The 25,451-nt window shown below is 44.8% G+C and overlaps 6 protein-coding genes across 24 annotated transcripts; 3 read left to right on the plus strand and 3 right to left on the minus strand.

Moving 5' to 3' along the window:
* Nucleotides 1-570: 570 nt before the first annotated feature.
* LOC6532908 (ensconsin) lies at nucleotides 571-12,337 on the minus strand. Of its 16 annotated transcripts, none has more exons than XM_039374167.1 (16): nucleotides 12,206-12,337; nucleotides 11,519-11,572; nucleotides 11,289-11,396; nucleotides 9,595-9,851; nucleotides 9,396-9,535; nucleotides 8,808-8,923; nucleotides 8,062-8,319; nucleotides 7,305-7,445; nucleotides 5,938-6,603; nucleotides 4,624-4,797; nucleotides 4,396-4,565; nucleotides 3,515-4,336; nucleotides 3,212-3,442; nucleotides 2,788-3,152; nucleotides 2,570-2,730; nucleotides 571-2,506 (listed from the first exon to the last, which is right to left on the minus strand). In XM_039374167.1, exons 1-16 carry the CDS (start codon nucleotides 12,252-12,254, stop codon nucleotides 2,490-2,492), a joined length of 3,729 nt encoding a protein of 1,242 aa, XP_039230101.1. In that variant the 5' UTR covers nucleotides 12,255-12,337; the 3' UTR covers nucleotides 571-2,489. The 16 variants fall into 16 exon arrangements, with proteins under 16 accessions (XP_039230101.1, XP_002093644.2, XP_039230102.1 ...); XM_002093608.3 differs by having other exon boundaries at nucleotides 6,244-6,603; nucleotides 9,595-9,842; nucleotides 12,206-12,336; XM_039374168.1 differs by having other exon boundaries at nucleotides 6,244-6,603; nucleotides 12,206-12,336.
* Nucleotides 12,338-12,578: 241 nt separating this feature from the next.
* LOC6532909 (replication factor C subunit 2) lies at nucleotides 12,579-13,819 on the minus strand. The gene is made up of 2 exons (XM_002093609.3): nucleotides 13,574-13,819; nucleotides 12,579-13,521 (listed from the first exon to the last, which is right to left on the minus strand). The coding sequence occupies exons 1-2, from the start codon at nucleotides 13,736-13,738 to the stop codon at nucleotides 12,691-12,693; spliced, it is 996 nt and encodes a 331-aa protein (XP_002093645.1). The 5' UTR covers nucleotides 13,739-13,819; the 3' UTR covers nucleotides 12,579-12,690.
* A 523-nt stretch (nucleotides 13,820-14,342) lies between these two features.
* Nucleotides 14,343-16,737, minus strand: LOC6532910 (protein ROP). Its single transcript, XM_002093610.4, has one exon. It carries the CDS (start codon nucleotides 16,541-16,543, stop codon nucleotides 14,750-14,752), a length of 1,794 nt encoding a protein of 597 aa, XP_002093646.1. The 5' UTR covers nucleotides 16,544-16,737; the 3' UTR covers nucleotides 14,343-14,749.
* Nucleotides 16,738-16,816: 79 nt separating this feature from the next.
* LOC6532911 (ras-like protein 2) lies at nucleotides 16,817-19,192 on the plus strand. 2 transcript variants are annotated; one of them, XM_002093611.4, is made up of 3 exons: nucleotides 16,821-16,990; nucleotides 17,655-17,742; nucleotides 17,803-19,192. In XM_002093611.4, exons 1-3 carry the CDS (start codon nucleotides 16,910-16,912, stop codon nucleotides 18,210-18,212), a joined length of 579 nt encoding a protein of 192 aa, XP_002093647.1. In that variant the 5' UTR covers nucleotides 16,821-16,909; the 3' UTR covers nucleotides 18,213-19,192. The 2 variants fall into 2 exon arrangements, with proteins under 2 accessions (XP_039230110.1, XP_002093647.1); XM_039374176.2 differs by having other exon boundaries at nucleotides 16,817-16,990; nucleotides 17,655-19,192.
* An 87-nt stretch (nucleotides 19,193-19,279) lies between these two features.
* On the plus strand, nucleotides 19,280-19,840 carry LOC6532912 (adipokinetic hormone). The gene is made up of 2 exons (XM_002093612.3): nucleotides 19,280-19,434; nucleotides 19,487-19,840. The coding sequence occupies exons 1-2, from the start codon at nucleotides 19,366-19,368 to the stop codon at nucleotides 19,655-19,657; spliced, it is 240 nt and encodes a 79-aa protein (XP_002093648.1). The 5' UTR covers nucleotides 19,280-19,365; the 3' UTR covers nucleotides 19,658-19,840.
* Nucleotides 19,841-19,969: 129 nt separating this feature from the next.
* On the plus strand, nucleotides 19,970-24,097 carry LOC6532913 (venom protease). Of its 3 annotated transcripts, none has more exons than XM_039374175.2 (7): nucleotides 19,970-20,135; nucleotides 21,696-21,850; nucleotides 22,155-22,437; nucleotides 22,506-22,799; nucleotides 22,858-23,069; nucleotides 23,157-23,228; nucleotides 23,456-24,097. In XM_039374175.2, exons 1-7 carry the CDS (start codon nucleotides 19,970-19,972, stop codon nucleotides 23,594-23,596), a joined length of 1,323 nt encoding a protein of 440 aa, XP_039230109.1. In that variant the 3' UTR covers nucleotides 23,597-24,097. The 3 variants fall into 3 exon arrangements, with proteins under 3 accessions (XP_039230109.1, XP_039230108.1, XP_002093649.2); XM_002093613.4 differs by lacking the exon at nucleotides 19,970-20,135 and adding an exon at nucleotides 20,633-21,484; XM_039374174.2 differs by having other exon boundaries at nucleotides 22,858-23,228.
* Nucleotides 24,098-25,451: the final 1,354 nt, after the last annotated feature.

Genomic DNA, 25,451 nt, shown 5'->3' on the forward strand with positions numbered 1-25,451 from the left:
TTCAACATTTTCATTAATTATGAAGTAAATAAAACCTGTAAGCTGAAGCGTACGTAAGTATCTGACATACAGTTCACAGCACTGGCAAGAGAGTAAGAAAAGCTCCAAGCTGCGCTCTCGCTCTCTTGTGTTTGCGGCTTATCAGCGTCAGCTGATTTGTTGTGATGGCATTGGTGATGTCATACCGCTTTTTTAACGGCAGTTGTATTTTAAAATAATAAGCCAAGGCACTATCGAGCACTGGAAAAAACTACACCTCTGTTAGTATACAAAATTTCTATTGCATTAGAATTTTGAGAAGTAACTCTTGTTTACCAAAGGTTTCGTAAAGATCATCTGACTGATTTTGAATTCCTTAATGCACCTGTTGCCTTTTCTTTTTAAAATAAGTAAACATTTCAAGTACAACTTTTTGAAAGTGTACTAACTATTCGATAAGAGTAAAGTTCCATTGGTAACTTCCCGTGTTCCCGCTTATCGAGAGGGTCTGCAGCAGCATTCCGTTCTGATGACAATGACATTTTGGGGGACTTTCTGGAAGCCAAGAAGTAGCAAATCGAATTCGAATGGTTGCCTTGAGAATTAGTTACAGTTTATTCACATAAATATATATTTTGTTTAATCGTATAAATTATGCAATTGTTGTTTTACGATAAGAAGCGAATTTCTTTAGTGTTTCAGTGTGGTTCTAAATAAATAGGGGAATTGCTTGTATAATTTGTTGTTCTATTTGTCGTGTTGGATTTTTGTTTTTTTTTTTGTTTTCTGTGTGGGTGTTGGTGTGTGATATTTAATATTAGAAATACATAATTCAGCTTGATCTTTTAAGGTTTGTTATGTTGGTAGCATACACATTGGACTTATGTGGGCTTGTCTTTTGTTTTGATTATATCGCCATTAGGTTTATAACATAGGAAAGCAGTAATTAACTAGAAGTTAGGGCTTATTAGTTGCATACACATATTGCCATTATAATAATATTATTCTATTAACGGTTTTCGCATGCGAATCTGCCTGCTATATCTGTTTTACAACCGATCTACATCGATCATGCATCCTACTAATTGTTAAGGCCCTTTCGCTCAGATACAAGTGGGTGTTGTGAGTTTCGTAGACTATGGGGGATGATATTTAATATGTATGTTGTATATAAATCGATTCATTTTTTACACTCTGTTATGCATGCTTTTGAGGGGGACGACTCTTTAAAAAATAATCATCATAATTTATTTTTGCACATGGATAAATACAAATTACAAATATAAATGTGTATATATATAAAAAATTGTTTACCAAAAAATATATACGTAGACGCAAAATAGACGCAATAATATACAGAGAACTTTCCTATAATAAAGGGTGGTGACATAAGCATAATCAGATTTGGGACTCCTACTACAAATAGTACAACGTGGTACAACAACTGCCATTTCCACTAGACCTAGGCATGTGTATATCAAGCACTGACATCTGTGATTACAGTGGGTGTATATATCCGCGTATAATTGTTTCATTGTTTGCAGGCTACCTATATATCTGCTCAACTAACTGCGAACAGTATCAGCAAATAATTTCAATTGAATTTCCTTATTTCCTTTTTTCTATTTTTTTTTTCGTTTGTTTCGTTTTGTTTTAATAAATAATACCTCACGATTCGTTGGCTCAACGTAGTAAACTTAACTTACAAAACAACTGTGCAAAGTTGGGCAAAAAAATAAAGAGGGGCGTCGGATGCCCTCCTAGCAGTGAGGCGCTGTATATGTGGATGGGTAAATGGTATGTGGATACCGCGTCTTCGTATTCTTTTATTGCTTGCTCGGGACCCGGCACACACAATTTGATCTGGGTGCCCCGTAGAATCTCGCGTTGTTGTTTATACTAGGGGTTTGTCTACTAATTTTATATAATTTTCAATTATATACGCTGCTTCGTCGTCGGCCCAGGCGATTATCCTGCTCTCTGGCTTAAGTTATACTCAATGTAAGCATGCACTTTCAACTTTTGAAGCGAGTTTGTAATTATATTAGATCGAAACGCAACGATTCGAATCGAAAATTGCATCAAATGTTCTTTTTTTGTTTTAGCTTAGTTGAAGTACTTCACAAACAGATTTCTTTGATATTAAATTGCTTCGCAAACGATCCCCGATCTCTGGGAAGGATCTCCTCCATATCTCACGCTTTCTCTTTTAGGGTTTAGGGTTTGTCTTAGTTCTTAACTAATTTTTATCTGCAGCTGCTCGGGATCGGTCTTATCGTTACTCCCGTTCTGATTCTGATTCAGATCTATCTATGTAATGTGTACGTTTAAATATATAGGTTTTTATAAGCTTTTACGTTTTCCTGTTTTTAGTAACCATAATTTGTCGCACTCTCTACTCGCATTCCTATATAGATCTCATCCTATAAATAAATACTCCGACTCCACACACATTTAGCTATATCAAGATTAAGGTTTAGAAAACAATCAGTTTGGTTTCCTCATCCAATTCACAGCAGCGATATATCTAAGTTGGTAAAAACAATATCAATTAAGGACTATTGCGAGCAAGAAATAAAATCAATGGTACCTTTATTCTCGTGACTATCAGCAGTGACTAGCGTGGTGGTTGCCGCTGTGCTCGTCAGCAAGCTGTTGTTATTGTTCAGGTGTAGATCTTGTGACTCGATGCTGAGGTCTATCAGCTGGGTGGCGACCGGAGCGACTACGTCCTGCAGCAGATTGATGTCACTAAAGAGTACATTAAAGTTAATAATAATTTAATGCAAGCCACTGCTCTCTACTCACTTCTTGTTGTTGACATTCTCGATGTGTCCATTGCCATTGGCAACCGCCGGCACAGCGTTGGTGCCCTCGAAGTCCACCAGCAACTTGCCGTTGCTCACCTGCTGCAGATTCTTGGCATTCTCATCGATGATCATTGTGGAGAAGCTGTTGATGAGCGAGTTCTCCTTGTCTAGCACCGATTGCTCATACATCGCCTGATTGTTCGGCGGCTCCTGGACAGTTACCGGTGCCGTTGGCGCTGGTGTGGAATCCACTGTGCTGGGCGAGCCCTCAGCCGAGTTGTTGCTGCTCCCGGTGACGCTACTGTTGCTGCTGCTATTATTCTCTGGAGCCGGTGCGGCAGGAGCTGCTTTGTCGTTAGCGTCCTGAAAATTGACATTTTAATACGCTTAATGAATTTTAGATTAGTGCTGCTAGTTCTTACCTTCGAGGGTGTGGTGGCAGCGCCTCCCTTGCGGGTACGCAGCATGATGGCCTCCACGCGCTTGCGGCGTTCCTCGCGCTCCTTCTCCTCCCGCTTAAGGCGCTCGGCAACCTCGACGCGCTGCTTCTCTGCCTCCTCCTTTGCCTTCTTCTCGGCCTCCTCACGCTCCACGCGCTGTTTCTCCTCATCCTCGCGCCGTCGTTTCTCCTCCTCCTCACGCTGTTGGGCTTCCTATGAAGCGAAGTGAGTAATAAATTAGAGTCCTTTGTTTTCTTTGTTTCCGATTGGGCGTCGCCAACTTACCTCGATGGCCTTGCGCAGGCGCTCCTCCTCCCCGCGACGCTGTTCCTCGGCCAGGCGAGTGGACTCCTCCTCAAACAGGCGTTGGCGTTCCGCCTCCTCCTCTTGGGCTTTGATCTCTGCGAGGCGTTCAGCCTCCAGTCGTTGGCGCTCTAATTCCGCCTGTCGTTCGGCCTCCTCGCGGGCCAGGCGTCGTCTCTCGGCCAAAGCGGCCTTGGCCTCCTCCTCGGTCGTGATCTTCTTGGCCATCATCGAAGCAGTCATTAGATCAGCACCCTCTGGTGGGGTCAGTTCCCGCACCTCGGAGTTCTCCTTGCTGCGCGATGGTTTTTTGGGCACAGCCTGCTCTTGCGGCTTAGACACCTCCTTTTCAGTGCCCTCATCGGATTTTTCCTCAACATTAACTGAGGTAACCAAAGCTTCGGGCACAGATTCCTCCACTAACGTTTGCTCCTCCTCCTGACGCGCCACTTCCTCCGTTTTCTCCGTGTTCAATGCTTCCTTCTCAGCCTTGCTCACTGATGGAACAGCAACAGGAGCCTCGGTAGGAACTTCAGCCTCAGGAACTGGCTCATCTGCCGGAGTCTTCTCAACCTCCTTGGCCACACCATTCTGCTCGGGAACGGGAGCGGAAACGGGTGCAGCCGGGGCAGGAGCCGCTTTTGTGATGGTGGAGGTACTGCTGCTGGTGACAATCATTGACCTAGTCATTGCAGAGGTATCCTTGGTTTTCGGTTCCTTGGTAAGCCTACTGATGCGCTCGGAACTGGCCGTGCGGCTTGGCAGAGCCTTTGAAGCTGATGCAGCCTTGGGTACCGGAGGTTCCTACAGTTTAAAATACAGTTTAATAAACGTAATGGGTTTTAAAGGACTGAGAATCTTACCCGCTTCGATGGCGTCTTTTTCTCGGCGCTGCTCAGCCGCGATGAGCTGGAGGTCACGATCAGGGAGGTGGACATCAGGTTTGCAGTTCGTTTGGGTGTCGTTTGTGCGGATGGCGAGGCGGCTGTCGTCTTCACGGGCGGCTTTTGATCCCTCTTGAGTTTGTTAATCTCTGCGAGGATTATATGGTTTTATATCTGTTGTTCCAAGTGTTCTTTAAGTGGACTTACCCTCGAGGGACATGCCCGTTCCGGCGATACTGGCGGGCCTCGGTTTCCGGGGTGCTGTTGCAGGTCGCCTGGGCACCATCCCGGATGTGGACATGTTTGTCGATGTGGACATGGCGCTGCCGGGCCTTGAGCTATTGAAGTGTCCGCCGGGCGTGGCATTTCCCGATCGCGAGCCTAGAGATTCCAGATATCGTTAGAACAGTTACGGAATGAGGGATTATAGGGGGTAATGGGTGTCAATATGGATGAGCTTATGTGGAGCACCAAATAAAGCGTACGTGAGTAGTGACCGTCACCAGAGTACCATTATTGCAGGGGGGAAACACAGGGAAACACAAAACCAAATGTAGGACACAAGTTAACCAAAGTACCAACAGACAAGATATATAGATTCCAATTCTTACACATATAGCGAGCGAACATAATGAGGATACAGAACATAAAACCAATGAACTAAGATCATATACCTAGTACACCGACTCAACTGAGCCCATAAATACTTATGTTTATATGCGTATTCAATGTTATGATTATGGCTAAAATGTTAAATAAATAGAAATCAAAATGATAATAATGATAACAATTAAATAAATGTAATTTATTAAATAAGACCCGACCGAAGCAAGTGTAACTATGGATACATACGAACGAAACGACCGACAGACGGCGACAGGCAGCAAACAATATGGGCCAGGGAAGCTCCAAAAAGGATCTATTATGATAATATGATGGTGATGATCTCGAATTATTTTGGAATTTTGACAAACACGGCGGTTTAAAAACCATAACGTTTCTTAAATGTTTTCTTTAAATCGAATCATATGAAAAGACCATGTGGTAATATCACATAAACGGACTTGCGGATGGAACTGATGACTCGCATCAAAGGTTTTATAAACCGCATGAGAGATGGGAAGTGGATCACAAATTGCTGCTCAAATGAACTAAAGACAACCTCGATCGGTCGTTCTTCGTATGTCCTCTATGCACCGAGGGAACCGGGTAACCAAAGCCTATGCGGGTGTACGAGTTTGATTTTTGGAGTGTGGTGAAAGTTCAAGTTAGCCAATTTCGGTGCGCGAGTTGTTGTTCTAGTGGTTTGCAGTGGGGACTATCAGTAAGTACTCGAGTAAATGGGTAGATGGCTACAACGCTATACGCAATCGGAAGATTTAGATTTAAGATTTTAGATTTAGTGAGTAGTGTGTGGTGGTGGTGCTAGTGTGTTCTTGGATTGGTGTTTTTTTTTTTTTGATTGGTTGGTAGTTCGAGATGTTTGGTTGTAATTTAGGTTTTTGTTTAAATCGCACACACCTGCATTCACTAACAAACTAGCAGAGTTCATGAGCAACAATGAGTTGGGATCGAGATCGAGAAAACGGTGGGGGTTAGTAGAGATCGCATATTGCTGCTGCCGGCCACGCCCAGTCGCGTTCGCGCGGAAGGATGCAGAGTTGAAGGATGAGGCTGAGGCAAATGATGACTGGAGGTATTTCTTAGTTGCCGCAGTTTGCAGGCCGAGTGTGGACTGGCGCAGGTGGTGCAGGTGGTTGGGTGGTGGTTGCTGTGGTGCTGTGCTGCCATAAACCGACCAACTGCTAATCTGTGACATGCTCTTACTGGTGGAGTCCCGCTGCCCTCCGGCTCCGCTGGCCAGCGGCCGGAAGCTGGTCGATATGCCGCCTCCCAGCGAGTACTTTCCGCGTTCCCGCTGCCCACCTCCTCCGGCCAGGTGTGTCATGCTGCGGGACATTATGCCGGCGGCACTGGAGCTGCCGCTTCCGGCGCTACCCGCCCGCCGTGCACGGGCGCTGGACCCCGCACCGCGTCGCCCCCCTCCTCCGCCCAGCGAGGCGGTCTCGTCCAGCATCTCCAGCTCCCGCTCGCGGCGTTCCCGCTCCAGAATCGCCCGCATGTGCTCCCCATTCCGGCGTATCGGCTGCGCCAGCTGGTCCAAGCGGTTCATCGAGTAGGCCCGTCCTGCGGTTCAGTTGAAAGTTGAAATTGGTTTCGTGAATCTTTTTTTTGAGCCTGGCTCTGGCTGCGGATCCTTAGGGAGCTACGCTTAACTACTCACGGTTGCGTTCGAAATAATATTCGAGGACTTTGAAAAATACACTTAATTATATTGATTATCATATGAAAATCAGTAAGATAGAAAAAGTACTGGTAAAACAATTATAAAATAATAAGATGTCGTTATATTTCAGAAGCAAATTGACTTGACTATTTCGAACGCAACTGCAATCACAGGAAAACTTCACAAAAAGATGTGGACAAACTGGGCTACAAAATGGTGTGTACAAGGTGTGTTTTGAAAGAAGGTGTGTTCAGGTGGCTGGTGTGTTTTTTTACAGTGTGTTTCAATCAAGTGCGTGGAATAAAGTTCTGGTGTTTTCGGGTGCCTGGAAGAGAAGGTGTTCCATATTTTCTCACTATATCGCTGCCGAAGCGGCAAAGAACCCGGGTATCGACAGTAAAAAGTCAGGGGCTAGGGGCAACTCTTGGTCCGGAATGGGCTAAACCAAAAGAAAACACAACTAATCGGATGGAGGGATGTCGAATGAAGAGCTGATGATGCGTAGCTAGACGATGAAGCTGATCGCTGGATGAGCATGATTCTGATAGCAATGGGAGTGTGTTGGTTGGATGGGCTAGAGGATCGGTTGGCTGGGTCTTACCTGGGGTTCTGGCCGGCGTGGAGCTCAGGGAGCCTCGCGAACCATAATGCCCGTCTCGGGGGCTGGGTATTGTCGGCATGAGGTCCGTTTTCCTGCGGTAAACGCTTCGGAACACCATGGGTGATGAGTCAACGCTATCTTCTGCAATATTCGGGTTTTGTGTTGTTGGTTTTTGTTTTGTACATGATTTTGGATTTTGATATTCGATTTTAAGATGCAACTGCCGAAATGATTCACTTGCGATTTCGGCCTCAAAACTATATATGAAAAAACTTAATTTCTAGGAACGATAGAAACCAAAAGCGAAATAGCTAAAACTCAAGTGTTTACACTGGGATTAGCTAATCTTAGTTTAATATTTAAAGCGAATTGTAGAACATTAATTGTTAATCAAATGTCAGCCAGTGTAAACACTTTGGGTACAAAATAACCATGCTGTTGGGGATCTACGTTGAATTCTTTACAGACGGTCGACGCTGCTTTCGAGGGGTTAGCTTCAACGAAGAGCGCTTGGGATCTGTACAATCTGGGGTAATCTGGCGTAAAAACATCATGCAAAACTGAGGAGCTCAAGACATGCCATTGATTTGGGTTACGGGGGTAAGAGACAACGAGAGTTACGAGCTTACGGCGGGGTTACGAATATAGGGTTAGGTTTGGCATTTGGGGTTACGGCAAAACAAAAACAAAAAAAACGGAGTCAGAACGAGAGGGGTTAAGAACGAGGAGGAGCTGAGAAGAGTAGAAGAACCCTCACCCTTACGATACGAGTTATGGTTGTTAAAGTTGTTGTGGCCTGCAGTTGTGGTGCTTGTTGTTGCTGTGGTTGTTGTGAGATTTGTAGGTCTGTGCGCGTTGGCTGTTTGTTTGGAAGTGGGCGGCGGATTGGGATTGGCCGGCCCATCGATATTTATCTCGCTGCCGGCGATGGAGAGCGAGAATCGCTTGGGCGGCTCGTCATTGGAATAGCCCCAATTGAACACCTCGTACATGGAGGAAGACTTGCGTCGGTGATCTGTGTGGATTCGGTAGTTTTTTCGAATTTGTTTCAAATATAGAAGTGAACGTTACAGAGGTGTGATTGCTGTTTGCTTTTGGGTGCAAATCATATTGGAAAACAAATGTAAGATAAAAAAAAAAAATCGTAAAAGGGAGCAAAAGTGATCGTGCCGTGTGAGAAGTCTGTGGGTGCTAGGGGTTTGTATCTATATATACAATACAAGTAATTCACATGTACACCAACTGGGCACAGTGGGAGATAACATAGTTAGAGGGTTATAGAAATCTCCGGTTTGCGGGGACACATGTAAACAATAACTGGGACTTGTCAATTACAAGATTTACGAGTGTCTAAGGTAACGATAACGATAACTGCAAAGTAAAATTTAATCTCATTATGTGTATCTGGTGTCTCAGCGAGTGTGGAGTGTTCAAGAGTGTGTGTGTGTATAGTATATCTGTTTCGGGGGTGATTCAAGTGCCGCCGGGGGCATCGCGACTCACCATCTTGTCGGTCCGTCGATGAGGAGGCACGCTTCTTAGCACCACTGTCGGCAAGTTCACGCTCTGAACTTCGACGTGTGAGCGAGGCGCCCGCTACGTTCGATATAGATGTGGACCTGCAAGGGAAACTTCTGTTTAGTACTCTTAATCAAAGATTTTAGCCAAACATATAAGCTTTCTACGTAGTTATAAAACAATTAAGTATTTGCAATCTTGTGAATTGTGCAATTGTTTTCTTTCGCAAAAATTGATTGGCTCCTAGTTAACGATATTTACTTTAGCCAGTTATTTGCTTTCATTTCGGGTGTATACTAAGTCAATAATAATATGAATAATGATTTAAACTAATTGGCAAACAATTTCGCCATTGAAAGTTCAAGAACTGATAAAAATAATTAAGTAATGAAATGTCTAGGCTCTAATTTAGCATGTCAATCAGATTATAGCGATAATTAGTCATGTGCAGCACAGAGCACATACGAAATCGGCCAGAATACTAGTCTAGATAGCCATGAATGGCAGTACATTAGTGTGCGTTCTGTGTGAGCTTTTGGCTTTGTGGTCAGATAACTTTCATTCGGATCTCACCTCCGCTGACCCCAAAAGGTACTGGGCGATACCAGACCATAATCCGCGGGCACATCCAGCAGGCGGGGAGTCGAGGAGCCAAAAGCGAAGCCGTTGGAGTTTTTGTCCCGCTTTCTGAATTCTATCCGGGATTCGCGTTCCTGTAGGAGAATCATATATGGATTAGTAAGAGTATAATGGAATGAAAGCAATAACGCACCTGATTCTTTTTGAGGATGTACTCGCGACGCTCCTTCTCGGCCTCAAAGATTGCCTTCTTGCGCTCCTCCACCTGGTGGCGCTTCTCTGTGTCCCGGGTACGGATCTCCTCGATGCGTCGACGGCGCTCCTCCTCTTTTTGTTCACGGTACCGCTGCGCGGCCTCCGCCTGGGCGCGCAGCTCCTCGATCTTCCGGTGGCGCTCCTCATTTTGGCGATCGCGGGCATATTTTAGTTTCTCCTCACGGTCTTTGGACGCTAAAAAGCGTAGCAAAATGAATAGAGATTCAAATTCGCACATACTTATAAGGGCATAAATTGAATTTGGATAAACAAGTTACGGTTCGCAAGCAAATAAAACTGGGGGAATATTTTCAGCAGTTGCTACCTGTGGCCCAAACAAAAATCGATAAATATCTGCTTAATATGTATAGTATTATACCCCATTTTTCGACTTTTGCCGGCGAGTTATTTACACGAGAGCCGAGCACTGACGTCATCGACGATGTACATTCGCAGTTTGTGGGTCAATTGACAAACTAGCAGCAGCAACAATGGCAAATATGGCACAAACACACGGACAACAATACCGCCGCCCCCGCTTCAAATTTGCCTATGTGCAAAATGGGCGAACAAAAAAAAAATGCAAAATAATAAAAGGAAAATAGAAAGCAAATGGCTAATGCAAGCGCACATTTTGTTCTATTGAAATGACATTGAGGCGGAAAAGTGCAAAAAATAAACAATAATAACAATAATATTGGTAGCATGCGGTTTGGCTGCCTAAGTCTGCATAATCGAACTGGGAACCGGTTCTTATCGCCTTATCGGTTAAGATATTTTTGGAATTCCATGACGTAAGTAAGACGACAAAGGAACAACTGCAAGTCAATGTTTTTGCTTGTTACAGGTGTGAAAATATCTTACAAATGAGAAATTATCAGCTGCCAAGGTCGCAGTCGAATTTTTCTGTATTTTAACCCACTGTATGCTCAATTTACTTGTGTTTTTGGAAAGCCAAGAATGTTGCAATTGATTTTTCGCTTGATAAAATCCAATACCCATTTATTGGGTAGTTTCATTTCCATTTTGGGTGAAATTTCAAATTGAGGCGTGACTTTTGAATTACTTATAAAGTAAATGTTACAAATAAAAATATTAACTTTCACTTAATCAATCTTTAAGAACACTGTCATTTAATTCAAATTCCCAATAACTTAATCACTCCTTGTTTTGCAGTCTCACAATGATGTAGTCAAATATGACTATGCATATTTTAAAAGTTGTTCTATTTAGAGTTTGAATATTTCATTTGGCATCTGAAATCAAGCTAGACCTTTAGTCCAGATATAACATTTTAATCTTTTAGATATTAAATTCGAGATGCTTTGGGTTTTTATGAACTCACTTTAGTAAGTGACATTCTAGACAGTTAAAAACTACTGGAGACATAAAGTGTGTCACTGGTTGATATAGATAAGATGATTTTCCTATTAGAAAAGCGGTACTGAAAAACTTGCAAATAGACCAGTGACAGTGGTATTCCGGGGGTTAAAATCGCGATAAGGCGGACTATGGAGCTTATTTGTTAGTGAGATCATGCGGCAAGCATTCAGAGCATTCGTTTTGGAGGCGGAACAGTTCGGGGCGTGGCTGTGGAAGACTTTAGAGCAGCCTGAATGGAATGCCAACTACCTTGAGAGTCGTCTTCGCTGGCGGAGATTTGACCGCCCACCTGGGCGAACCAATGCAAGGTTGCGCCGGCGCTGCAGCCCGAGATCTTGGCAGGTGCGAATGCGTGGGCTGTTTGGTTCGAGTTATAGGTGATGTTAAAGCGATTACATATATAGTGCGTATGTGAGATATACATTGGTGTCGTTGCCGATTTTATGTAACCCGCGAGATAATCCGCATAGAAGGCTTACCTTTTCGCTCGGCGCTGCCCTCGCGACTTTCCGGTCGCTTGGCTGTGTTTTCCACTGCAAAAGAAGGACGAGAAAAATGGACTGTTGAGATTGGCTGCGATTTTCCGGAGTTTTACACGGACTTTTGGTTTTCGTGCGGGGAAAATCAATTGCCGTTGCGTTTTGGCAAAAAGGAAAGGTGACAAGAAGGCGAAAGAGCGAGGAAGGAGGGGGACACAAAAACACACACACACACGCACGCACACCAGCGCACGGCAGCAGCTGCGATGACGAAGCGAGAGAGACAGAGAGAAGTACGGGAAAATAATGTATGTTTCCCTCTCCCTTGTTCCACCGACTTTTCCGACTGGAACTTATTTATAAACTCAAAACTCCGGTTCGGAATCGGGGGAACTCGAAATACATATATCCACCCATTTCTAGGGGGCAGACACTTTTGGCTTCTCGGCTTTTCTTTTCTCTGTCTCTCGCCTCGCTGTTTTTTTTTTCTTCGTTTTTCTCTCTTCACTCCGATTTTGCTTTTTGGCCGTGGTGTGAGTGCCGTTTTGCTGCGCAGTCGACCAGCACTTTTTGGCCACTGAAAATGCCCCGAAAACGCGTAGATCCTGGCCGATTTTCGATCGCATTGGACGCGGTGAGTTTTCTCCTTCGATTTCGCACTCGCAGCGGGCTGTTTTCAATGCGTACCTTCTGGATTAGTCGAAATATTTCCGTGTTGGCCCCCAAGACTCGCCATATTTCACTTTACTTTAGCGCTGCAAACAGTGTGGCCAGCTCTGTGCTGCTGCGATAAACCATTCAATGCGGTCGCACTGAATATACTTGTGCTTTCTAGGAAAATACTAGAAATGTTAAACTTATTTGTTATTTTTTTTGTATAATAATTATTTAGTTCTATAACAACATTTCCTAATGTTACATGATAATTTCAGCTTGCGACATTAAAGAAAACAAAGAAATATTACTCCAGTTGGGACGGTATACTCCAAGTACAGCGACAGATCGATTAACAGACTCTGTTAACTAACGGTACACAATTGCAAATTTAGGTACACTTGTATTCACTACTTAAAAGGACTTATTCGTTTCCGTTTTTATTTATCTGTGAGATTTCTTTACAGAAATTTACTGAATAACTTGCCAATATACTAATACTATAGTTCATAAAAAACCTAATGCTTCTCGGCGACAATGCAGAGTTTGGCCAGAAGGGCGGTGAGCTGCAGCAGCGAATTGATCCCATCGACAATCTTCATGTGCGTGATGCCGATCTCCCGGATAAAGTCCAGCTTCATATGCTCGTCGATGTTGATGCGCTTGCAGACGCGGAATATGTTCCCAATGATGTCCTCTGGCGAGTATCCAAGCTTCCACAGCTTGGCCAGGATTTTGTAGGCCTTGTGAATGTCGTTGGCAGCGCAATGGTGGATCATCTCCTCCAAGAGTTTCGGGTGCGGCTCGTCGCAGACCTTAAAGACGTTTTCGGCGGTGATGTCACCAAATCCTTGGGCGGTGGATTGCAGGTTGTTCAGTCCCTGTCGCATGTCACCTTGCGCGGTAAATACAATGGCCTCCAGTCCGTCCTCCGTGTAGTTAAGCTTCTCCCACTTGGCCACCTCGATGAGCTTGGCCAGAACTTGCGCATCAGATAGCTTGGTGAATCGCAGCATGGCGCAGCGGGACTGGATAGGTTCTATGATCTTCTCGCTGGTGTTGCAGGCCAGGGCGAAACGCGTGGTGCTGCTGTAGATCTCCATGGTTCGGCGCAGTGCCTGCTGGGCGCCCTCCGTCATGCTGTCAGCCTCGTCCAGAATCACAATCTTGTGCCTGCCCCGTGGCAGTGTCACCTTTTGCTGGGCAAACATCTTGATCTTGTTGCGGACCACATCGATTCCTCGCTCATTGGAGGCATTTAGCTCGAGGACAGCCTCCTTGTAGCTGTCTCCCAGGAGAATCCTGGCCAGACACTGTATGGTAGTTGTCTTGCCCACACCAGGAGGTCCCTATAGATCACAATTAGTACCTCCTAACATCTTTGAGTGCGCACAAACTCACGGCAATGATTATATTGGGTGCATTTCCCTGGGTGGCAAAGACGGACAGTCTTGCTACGGTATCCTCATTTCCCACTATCTCCTTGAACTTTGCGGGGCGGTACTTCTCAATCCAGGGCAAGTGACTGCGCTTGTCGTCCGCCGTAATCATTGGTTCTTCCGGCATTTTATGTGCAATTTTACGAATTCGCACAAACAAATTTAAGCGTGGGGCTGCAGTGTGACCGTACCTTGGGCGCCAAAACACTACGGTTAGCCTGGTATTTTTCTTAAACTTCTCGATTTACTGATAATTATCGATAAGAATAAATATTCGAAATAAAAATAACGTTTAGTTTATAAAATGTTGAAAAATTCTAAATATAAAGAAAACACACGCTTAACACCACCAAATGATTGTAGTTTTTCTTGTGTACAATGTAAAATGTACGTATATGAGGTTTGCAAATCAGAGGTACGTAAGTACTCAAACTAAAAAGTTCAATTAAATTTTGAAACAATTTGATATTTTTTTGGTAAGCTTTATTGGGTATTGAAGAAATTACAATACATTAAGATGCATCGGGTGCCGAAAATTTGAACTTGCATTTTAAGATAGTTCGAATTAAATTATACGATCATTGACCAATTTCCAAGTATATCATAGGTTTTTGAAAAGTATTCGGATCGTAAGACAACTTGGTTCAATAATTCAATAATTTATCTTTAGTGTTAACATTTCAATATTTTCTTATGTCATTTTGCCGAATATGTGTGTCTTTTTCCACAGGCTCATCCATAACATTATCAATTTGACTAATTCGGAAATACATTTAACATTGTTGCAATCCGAGGTGAATATTTTATGGTGCTGTGAAATCCGTGACCCGTGTTTTCTACTACATTTCGTACTACAGTATATGAGCCAGTATAGGGGCTTAATTGAAATAATACTACGCGTATTATTGAAGTTAATATTTATTTATATTCGGCTAAGAGTAAAATACTATATATTTGTAATATATTATGTAATGCGTATATAATTTATGTATTGTATTTTTAATATATATTGCAATATGTAATTAGTATAATAATTTCTTAAGGAATCATTTTGAACCTTCGGTAAGGAATAACAAACTATTTTTAAACACGATAAATGTGACAAAATCATTAACAAGAATATGACCCAATTAGCTCTTTAGTCCTCCTTCGAGAGACTACCCAAATCGCTGAGGAATATTTCGGGCGACAGGATGTGCGAGGAGCCCACAAGGACTTCCCAATTGCGAACCGCATTGGTCACCTCGTAGGCGCACCGCATCTCGGACATACTCACGCCGCCCACGATGAAGACAATGAGCCTGGGCACATTCTTCACCTGCGCCTGGCCCTTGTCCTTGTGCCAGTGACCATAGCGGGCACTGGTTGGGGCATGATAATTGGTATTCTGTGCCCTGCCCTCGAGGAAGGGGAAGTGGCGGAGATCGAGCTTATCCTCTATGCAATCCTCCATGATGTCCTTGATCACCGGGGTCCAGCGGGACATCTGGTAGGTGCTTTCTGTGGTGCGCTCCTTGCGCGGCACCGAGTACTGCTTCTTGCGCGAATCTGCAATGACATTGATGCCCAAGCAACTAAGGTTACGCACCATATCCTGATCCTTCGGCGACAGCTGGGCATGCGTGAACAGCTTGGTCAGGTTCTCCTCGGAAATTCCGTTCTTGATCATGACATAGAGTGCAATGATGCGAACTTTGTCATAGTTCGAGACATTGGCATCCAGCAAGATGGGCACAATGTTGCGCATATGATCCTTGATCTTCTCGCCTTCGGCGTCCGTGCCCATGGCCAGATCCTGTTCGACGCGGCACAATTTGTCCACGTAGTTCTGGTAGGACTTCATGCAGTCCTCGGCCAAATGCAAATGGGTGGAGTACTTGGACAGTTCCTTCTGGTACTGCGGCATCTTCTTGATCATCTGCGAGAGATCGCGCATCGACGACTTGTCGGCCGAGCCCATGCGCTTCGAGTCGGTAAATTTCTTCAGGTTCTGAGTCACCTGTGTGGAGACAACAGCGATATGCTCGTGACGCAGCTCCACCCACAAGTCGTCGTTTTCGTCGAGCAGCACCTCTTTATCCGGCTGATTGGGGCCGGGCGTGTAGCGATAGACATCGTTGACGATGGGTAGCAAATCGTAGGCCATGGCCTGGAGCGTGAGCTCATGCAGCAGTGGCGACACACAGTCGAAGCCGCGATCCAGGATCAGCAGCTGAGATCGAGCCTTCTCGGGTCCCTCGCCCATGGTGGCATCGTCGGCCTTGTAGGCGTCCAGCTTCTGCTGCACCGACGCCGCCAGATCGATGTTCCTGTCCCAGTCGCTGCGGTAGCGCACATTCGGGTATTCCCCAAGGGTAGCGCACAGTGTGGCTATTTGCTCGGCAATCCGCTCGATGTGCTTGCTGCGAATGGAGGCAAAGGCCGGCGAGTAGAGGCATTGGAATGTGTCCGGCGAGTCCAGCGAGAACACCTGGCATTCGTACGGCAAAAATGCAATGTTGATCTCCTTCAGGGTTTTGATCTTTCCCGCGGCACACGACTTGCACAGATCATTGAAGAGCTCCTCGGGACAGACTTCGGTAAAGAAGACATGGGCATAGCGATACATGGGTCGCGCTGGGTTCTCGAAGTCTCGAATCAGCCCGCGCACTGACTCATCCGACGGCGTAATCAGGTAGATGGCGTCCATGGTGGGCAGGGGCTCACGCTTCTTGTTGATGTCCTCCACCAGGGTGATGCCCTCGGCGCTGATCTCGTGCATCTTGGTGCAGGCGGAGACCATGCGCATACCCAGCTTGTCCACCACCAGCACCCTCCACTCCATGCCCCCCGCCCCCGCGGCGGACGTAACGCCCTGCTTTTTGGGTGGTGGAGGCTTGTACTTCACCACCTCGTTCATCAGCTTCTGGCCCACCAGCACTTTCAAGGCCATTTTCACTGCGTTTTATTGGTCACGGGCGCAAAGGCAACTCGATAATGAACACACTGCGTGCAAATATGTCTTTTTAGCTTGTTCTTTTTCGCGTTTTTCGCGTGCGTTAACTTGACTTGGCGAATTTTATCTATTCCTTGGCCAATTTTTCTGTATTTTTTTCGTTTGATGACTTAGCCTTAGTGATGGCCGAAAGTCGATGTATGTCTAAGGTTAATTGATATCGATACTACTGGTTAGCCTACACGCAAACCATATTTCGTGCCAATGTGCATTACTCAGTTATTACTGAACGGTCACACTGCTGCAGTCGCGGAAGGAAAATAAAAGAATTTCGCTGGCCAACTGGTCGATTTAAACGGGGAAATGCAGATGCAAACGTACAAACTGGTGGTCGTCGGCGGCGGCGGCGTGGGCAAGTCAGCGATAACGATACAGTTCATCCAGGTAAGGCGCCCAGCATCTGCCCAAATCCTGGTGACGTCGCTTTCTACAGGGGCGTTTGAATGTGGGAGCGGGGGGCGATGGCGCACAGTTGCTGAGGGGGGTGGAAGGGGGAACGTCCCTTGTTTTGGCCAGAGCAACAAACAAGCAACAAGCGACTGTGTGATGTGCGTCTGTGTTTGGACATGCGTGTGCATAGTTTCGGGCCGAGATCATCGCCACCACCACCATCATCATCATCATCATCATCGTCGTTGGCATCATCATCATCGTGGTGGCCACACCCCCGTGTGTATCTCCATTTGGGGATCAAGTGGTCAAAGCCAAGAAGCAGGGAGTTGCGATAGACGTAGCCCCCAAAAGTTTTCTGGGTGTGCCGATCGATTCCCCCGCGAGTGTGTGCCATGGTCACGACCACAATGCCCGCCCGTTTCCATTTATTTTTAGTCATTTGCGTCATCTGCACATCTTTCGTGTATATGCTGTAGCTTTTCCCGAAGATATATAGAGCATAGTGGATAGTGAATGATAAAAGTGACGTGTGTAAACAAATCAAAGGCGGCATGATAAACGCAACCCTCCCACACAAAAACCCAGTCTCATAATGTTTATATAGTTTGTGGCCTCGACAGCGCGTACTATAATTATTTTAATCCTAATCTTGCAGAGCTACTTCGTCACGGACTACGATCCCACCATTGAAGACTCGTACACGAAGCAGTGTAACATCGACGATGTGCCAGCCAAATTGGACAGTAAGTTCTCTTACATTACCCCTATCCCTACCCTTTATAACAATCTAATTTATTACTTAGTTTTGGACACGGCTGGCCAGGAGGAGTTCAGTGCCATGCGGGAGCAGTACATGCGCTCCGGCGAGGGTTTCCTGCTCGTCTTTGCGCTCAACGATCATTCCAGCTTCGATGAGATCCCCAAGTTCCAGCGCCAGATATTGCGCGTCAAGGATCGCGACGAGTTCCCCATGCTGATGGTGGGCAACAAGTGCGACCTGAAGCACCAGCAGCAGGTGTCCCTGGAGGAGGCGCAGAACACCAGTCGCAACCTGATGATTCCCTACATTGAGTGCAGTGCCAAACTGAGGGTCAACGTCGATCAGGCCTTCCACGAGCTTGTGAGGATCGTGCGCAAGTTCCAGATCGCCGAGCGTCCCTTCATCGAGCAGGATTACAAGAAGAAGGGCAAGAGGAAGTGCTGCCTGATGTAGAAGGAAGCGGAGAGAATCTCCTGAATGCCGCAGCGGAAGCAGGAGCACACATATAATGAGTATAACACCAAATTTCTTGAAAAACACGCGTCGACTGAGCTTTGAATTCCGTTGAGAAGACGATAAACTAGTAACCCGAAACCAGTAACAGCGCAAAAAGTGTCAACGAGCCCAAACGAAGTGCATTTCTTACCTGCCCAGGTGCATGGCGCATTCAACGAACGAATCGAATAAGCTTCGCCACTTTCAAATAGCTACGAAGAAACTTACAACTGACAACTAACAATGCCACATGTCACACGCAAACTTAAACACGAAACATAGGTAGATATATACAACAGATTCACACGAATAACTTATATATACATATATATATATATATATTTATATATATATATTTCTACATATATTTTTGTAATATTATTTGTTGATCAACGACAACAATTAAGGACGAATGTTTTCATAATTATTACCAATCGTGGCGCGCAGGCCATTTGTTTTTATAATGCAATAACTATGCCCAGAACGTTTGTTTCGATTAAGCCAAAACGTAATAATGTGTTATTGTAATTTGTATTGTTATTTACTACTAATATATACGTATACATATATAAACTGCTTACAAACCGATTTTGTTGTAACAAATTGAGTGCCTCGTTCTCGCGCGTAGAAATCTAAAAACATCAAACTCTGTATTACACACCACACACAACATTTTTGTACTATATCCTCAGCTGCCAGGCGCACACAAAACTCACTTAACGATACTTTTGTACATGTCCCCAGTCGGATGCAATGGTTTATTGTTCGCCAAATGTATTGCAACAGTTGCTTTAGCCGCAATCTCGTTTAACTCTTATACACTGCTTAATTTAACGAAACTTATTTAATGGTATATAAATAAATATATAATTAAATTTAATATTAAACATATGCGCAATTCTAATAAACACATGGAGAATCACAAACGCTTCCACATAGAAGAATCTTTTAATGACGGTCTCCGTTTGGAATTGCAAAGGCCCACCAAAGCCAAGCAATTATAGCAGGAATCCTTGCTAGTGCTACGTTAATTACTTGCCAGCTGTCTTCCTTTCGAGCTGAGTGGGTATAAAAGCAGGCCGCATCGAAATGGAGCAGCATAGAACTCAGTATGAATCCCAAGAGCGAAGTCCTCATTGCAGCCGTGCTCTTCCTGCTGCTGGCCTGCGTCCAGTGTCAAGTGAGTAGTTATAGTTATATAGCTGCATATCTCATCCATTTCGCCCGCTTAGCTGACCTTCTCGCCGGATTGGGGCAAGCGTTCGGTGGGCGGAGCAGGTCCTGGATCCTTTTACGAGCCGCCGCCGGCCAACTGCAAGACCTCCAACGAGATGCTGCTCGAGATCTTCCGCTTTGTGCAATCTCAGGCACAGCTCTTCGTGGACTGCAGGCACCGCGAGTAGAGGGCTCTATGCCAACTAGATCCTGATCCTGATCCGGATCTCGGACGATGTCTAGCACGCACACACATACACACCCTATATATGTATAAATACCCGTATATACAGCACGTTATCAAGGTAGTCGTAGTCGGCATTTAGATTTAATGGAACATTCCTTTCTCAACAATAAATAAGCGCATCCGACATGGATTTCGATCTGCTATCAGGGGGTTCTAGTAACCAGCCTTCAACTTTTCAAGTTCATCCCCCAAAAAAAGTGGCTGACGATTAAATTTAATTTGATTTCGAAAATTGCCACAATTAAAGCATTTGATGACACCCACTCCATTGGCGCTTAAGTTCCGGTGTGTCAGTGGCCCACGGGTTCAGTTCGTCGTTGAAGTTCATAGGATCAGAATGTGCGCGATCTCCGTCCTCCCAAAAGCTCATAAATTCCTAATAATTTATATGATTGTCTCCCTCCTCACGAGAGTCAAGTGTAAGTGGTGTGACTTTCTATATATAGTTCAAAATTCGGTTTAAAAATAACCAAGCGATCGTGCCAATAGATCTGTTTAAGCTATGTGATCGTGTCATTCCATTTAATGTGTCAACATAAACAAATCCCACACAGAGCACATCATCTAACACCCAGCAAACGATTTTAGCAGACCTCATCCTCCTCCACCAAATGATTTGAATCGGATTTCAAGCGCCACTGGCCCAGTTATTTTAATTTACCCAGAATTAACGATGCATTTCGGTGTGAATTCGTTGGATCTGCAATTAGGGGCGTGAATAATGCACAGAATTAAGTTTTTAGAAATGTGCATTTCCCAAAAGTCATTAAATACATGTGATGTCTTTATAATATGAGTAATGGGTCACAAAGCATTCGAATGTCTTTTTGTTGAATTTCCGATAAGGTTCTGTAGTCATACACATATGTTTAAACATTTTTAAATGTTTTTGCTTACAAAAACCTTAAGTAAATAATATAATAGAAACATTACGAACATAACTATGACCAACTATGACCCCTCGCTTACCTCAATCCGCTCCTGAACTTAATAATATCAGTCTGGCTCTTTGGATAATTGTGCCCCACTAAAATACAATTGAATTATAATCATTATGGGCCGCCATGCTCCACTTGGCCAAGCTGCAATTGGCCAAAACTAAAGCGTTCTGTGGACAGTTGCCACCTGGTGGCTAAGCAGTAAGCACGGATACACGGATACGGATACGTCTACGGCTACGGATTGGAAATGGTACTGCTGGACGAGTTCTGTGTGAAGGTGTACTTCTGGCCATTCCTCTCCTATCTGGCCAGCATCAAGGGCTGGTGCCCGCTGTACCCACCAGGTTACTATCCCATCTACGCCCTGCCGCCGCCGCAGGGACAACCATATCCTCCGCCGCCCCCACCGCCGCTGCAGCCGATTGGTCCACTAATACCGCCCCAACCCGCTCTTCCGTCCACACCTGCAGTGATACCGACGTTCCAGCCCACGCCTCCGAATCCCCAGCCGCCAGCGACGCCACCCCTGTTCACCACCAGCAGCAGCACCACCAGTAGCACCATCCTGTCCACCACCACGACAACGGGACTGACCACCACCACCACCGCCGCTGGCACCACTCTGCCGCTTCCGGTGCCCACGTGTCCATCCCAGCCGCTGGTTTGCCTGCCCGGCGGTGCGCGTCCACTGCCCAACTGTCCCTGCATCGATCCTCGCCAGCAGCAGAGCTCGCCGCTGCTCTCGTCCACGGGACCACAAATCGGTTCGGATATGATGGTCTTCATGCCGCTCAATTCCGGACGTAGGCGGCGTCGTCGCCGGAGACGTCGGATACTCTACTAAGCACACCTCCTAGCCACAAATTACCTACCCCTACACTGAAAAAAAAAACAAAAAAAACCACTTGCATATACACCGCAAAATTAGTCAAAATAAAAACGATCACAAAATCCAAAGCAAATCGAATTGGCAAACTAAGATTGGCATTATGAAGTCCTCAACCACGCCCCATCCCAATCACCTCCTTCTTTTTGCAGCCCAATCCTGTCAAGATGCCCGATCCCGGCCTGGCAGCTGCCTGCCCCTGACCTCCTGTCCCCAGCTCATGCAGGAGTACCAGGGCCAGGGGGACAACGAGTTCCACACCTTTCTGGGCCAGTCCATATGTGGCTTTGACGGCTCCACTTTCATGGTAATTCCTCAGTTTTTTTTGTTTCAGAATGTTATGGCAATTGAATTTTGTGGCTAATTGGAAAATTGTTTAAAATGATTATCTGCAACTGAGCATTAAATTGCATTTATTTTTAGAGATTTCCGTTTGATAAACCTTTTTCCAAAAGCAAAGTTGATGTTATATATGTACAGCACAACATTTTCATTGTAATATTATATTTTGCAAGAGGAGCAGTATTTTTTTTCATCCAAAACCTATGTATATAAATGAATAAGATTAATTTTTTAAGTTAGTAAGTAAATGTTAGTAATTATTCGATTAGGTGTGCTGTGCGACTGATCGAAGTGGAACCGGCAGGAGCAGAAAGGATGTGTTTGTTACCACCGCAGCTCCTTTCGGATTCTTTCACTTCTCGCCCTTGAGTGGTGGCTCTACAGCCACTCCGATGGTTTTCCAACCCACTCCGCCGCTCAACCAGGTGGTGGCACCCAACTTTAACCCACCACCTCCTCCACCTCCACCCATTGCTCCACGTGAGTCAGCGGCTTGCGGCATTAGTGGTGCCACTTCCAATAGAGTTGTGGGTGGTATGGAAGCGCGGAAAGGTAATGAAGTGCAACTGAAAAACAGTTCATAGAAATGTTCAATTAACTTCCACCAACTCCACTACCAGGAGCTTATCCCTGGATAGCTGCCCTTGGCTACTTCGAGGAGAGCAATCGGAATGCACTGAAGTTCCTCTGCGGCGGCAGTTTAATTCATTCGCACTACGTGATCACCTCGGCACATTGCATCAATCCGATGCTGACCCTGGTCCGACTGGGAGCCCATGATCTCTCCAAGCCAGCCGAACCGGGCGCAATGGATCTCCGCATCCGTAGAACTGTGGTGCATGACCACTTCGATCTCAACTCCATATCGAATGACATAGCCCTGATTCAGCTCAATGTAGTTGGAGCACTGCCAGGTATTAATACTATTTATCTATAATCAATAATCATCTTTAATATTTTCTTATCGCGCAGGTAACATCGCGCCCATTTGTCTGCCGGAGGCGGCCAAGTTTATGCAGCAGGACTTCGTGGGCATGAATCCCTTTGTGGCCGGCTGGGGTGCAGTGAAGCACCAGGGCGTCACCTCGCAGGTGCTGCGAGATGCCCAGGTGCCAATCGTGTCCCGTCATAGCTGCGAGCAGAGCTACAAGTCCGTATTCCAGTTCGTCCAGTTCAGTGACAAGGTGAGCGGGGTCATCCTTTGGCCAAAGGGGAGTTCCCCCAGAGAGGCAGTGGAAGCCACTAAAATGCACGCAATAAATCCTTTGCAGGTGCTGTGCGCGGGCAGCTCGAGCGTGGACGCCTGTCAAGGGGATTCCGGTGGACCACTCATGATGCCCCAGGTCAGTTACAATCTCCTCTGCTGTGAGTCATCGAACCTGTTTCTGGCCATGTCTTCGGACTTAAGCGTTGTCTCCAAGGTGGTTCACTGAAATGCCGCCCGCTAATTGTCCATGTTCGTGACGCAGATATGATTTCGTTGGCCAACGAAAATGCCGGTGACTTGCAGAAGAGCATTTGGAATTTATGATTTAACAAGTTTATAAATTCTGATCTTGGAATATTTCAGTTGGAGGCCAATGCCTATAGGTTCTACTTGCTCGGCCTGGTTTCCTTTGGCTATGAGTGTGCTCGACCCAATTTTCCCGGTGTTTATACGAGAGTTGCCTCCTACGTTCCTTGGATCAAGAAACACCTCGCATCCGCTTAGAATATGACACATCCTACATCTAGTTACTAACTCTGATGTGTCATCCAAATCGAGAGCACTTTATACATACTTGAACTAAAATCGAGAATCCCAAATACACACAATCACCGGACTTTCCTTAATAAATTGCATTTATTTATGTTCTTGTTTGATTTACGATAATTGTATAACATTTACATCCATTGAATTAAAATCCCCGATGTATAACGATCACCATCATCATTAAATTTAATACATCATAATATATAATTTAATGAATTCGTCTTGTACTTTAAGCTGAAGTTTCAATTCAAATAAGTGCCGAATTACACAATTAACATTTTATTCGGGTCATTCGACATATAATAAACAATAATATTTCAACAGCTCTGATAAGAAAGTTCTTAAGTATACTGGAGAAACAAATTCATTGGTTTGATCTAGAATATATAATGTGAATTGTAGCGATTATTATGTAGCAATATGAGTTGCAATAAAATAGATGAAATTGATGTGCCGGAACCGAAAAAGCCATTCTTTGGGGACAAAAGTCTGGAATTTCCCGCAGTTCACTTTCGGCCCCCGCTGTTTCTACCTGCACTGCATGGCCAAGTGATCCGGATTAGTCATTATAGTAGAACGATCGGTGTTATTAAGCCCCACCGAATGCATCGATCGCATGCCAATTGACTTTTGGCGACGGCTCCCCCGGAATTCTAATCAGGTTGAGTGCCCCCGGACACTGGGATGTATACATTGGCGTTTGGGGGGACCTAGTGGAATGTATTAAGTGAGCGATAACTGTGATCGCACATCAGATGCATTATAAACGCATATGGCGTCATTAGTCAAATTCAACACATCTACAAAAAAAGGTTTGTATGGGATGAAAGATAGTTTACAGATTGAATAAATCAACTAATTATAACAGTGAGAAATTTACAATTTCAAAACCTCTCCGTATTCCAATAATTACGTATGCTCAATGGGAGGCTGCTATCTATACAATCAGCGAAAGCTACTGGCGGTACTCGCATACTAATAGATTCTGCAAGTATGAGTTTATTATATTGCTAATCGTTCAAAATGTAGTAAGAATTTATATATAAATAGCGCTTGAATGTTTGTTTCGATTAGCTGACTAAATGATTCCAAATGATTCGCAATTGACATGTCAACGGGATCCGTTTTAATTTACCTTGGAAAATGGCATTTCAGATTCTTGTGGAGCTGCGCGTCACAAAATTCTCGGAATCAGATGGAATAGCAAATTAAGAGCAGTGGGAGGTCAACAATTTGGCGTTACATTTGACTCATGCCTTAATTGAAAATTCCCAATAGTGTTCCCTTACCATTACCCACTGATCCATATTATTAGCCAGCAAACACACATAATATTTGTTTACATTTTCGAACTGTGCTGGGAAAATCATTTTATAATTTGGGTGTGTGAATGCTTTTCCACCTTGATTAAAATGCTCGGTAGGCAAATTGCGTGCTCGATGAGTACAAGTGTGAATCCCATCTGATATGCCACCCACTTTTTCGCCGAGAGAGTTTCCGAGTTTTTCACTCGATAGATTAGAAGATCGCTGAATTACACTGATAGAAAAATGCAGTTATGATCGCATATATGATCGCATCTACATATCTCAGAGTGAATTTGAAGTGCTGCGTTGGTGGTGTGATTACACTCCTCCCTCCACCCGCTGGCGTCCAGTTTAGTCAGTCTAATCAAGGTAGTCGGAACAACTTGCATAGTGATTTGAAAGCTTTTCGCTTCGCAACATTTATTGAACTAGTACTTTGTAAGATATTTTAATGTAGATCTTTCATAACCAGCAAGTCAAAAACCAGTTCCAAGTTCCTTTACAAC

The sequence above is a fragment of the Drosophila yakuba genome, chromosome 3L, assembly GCF_016746365.2.
Source record: "Drosophila yakuba strain Tai18E2 chromosome 3L, Prin_Dyak_Tai18E2_2.1, whole genome shotgun sequence".
Taxonomy (NCBI): Eukaryota; Metazoa; Arthropoda; class Insecta; order Diptera; family Drosophilidae; genus Drosophila; species Drosophila yakuba.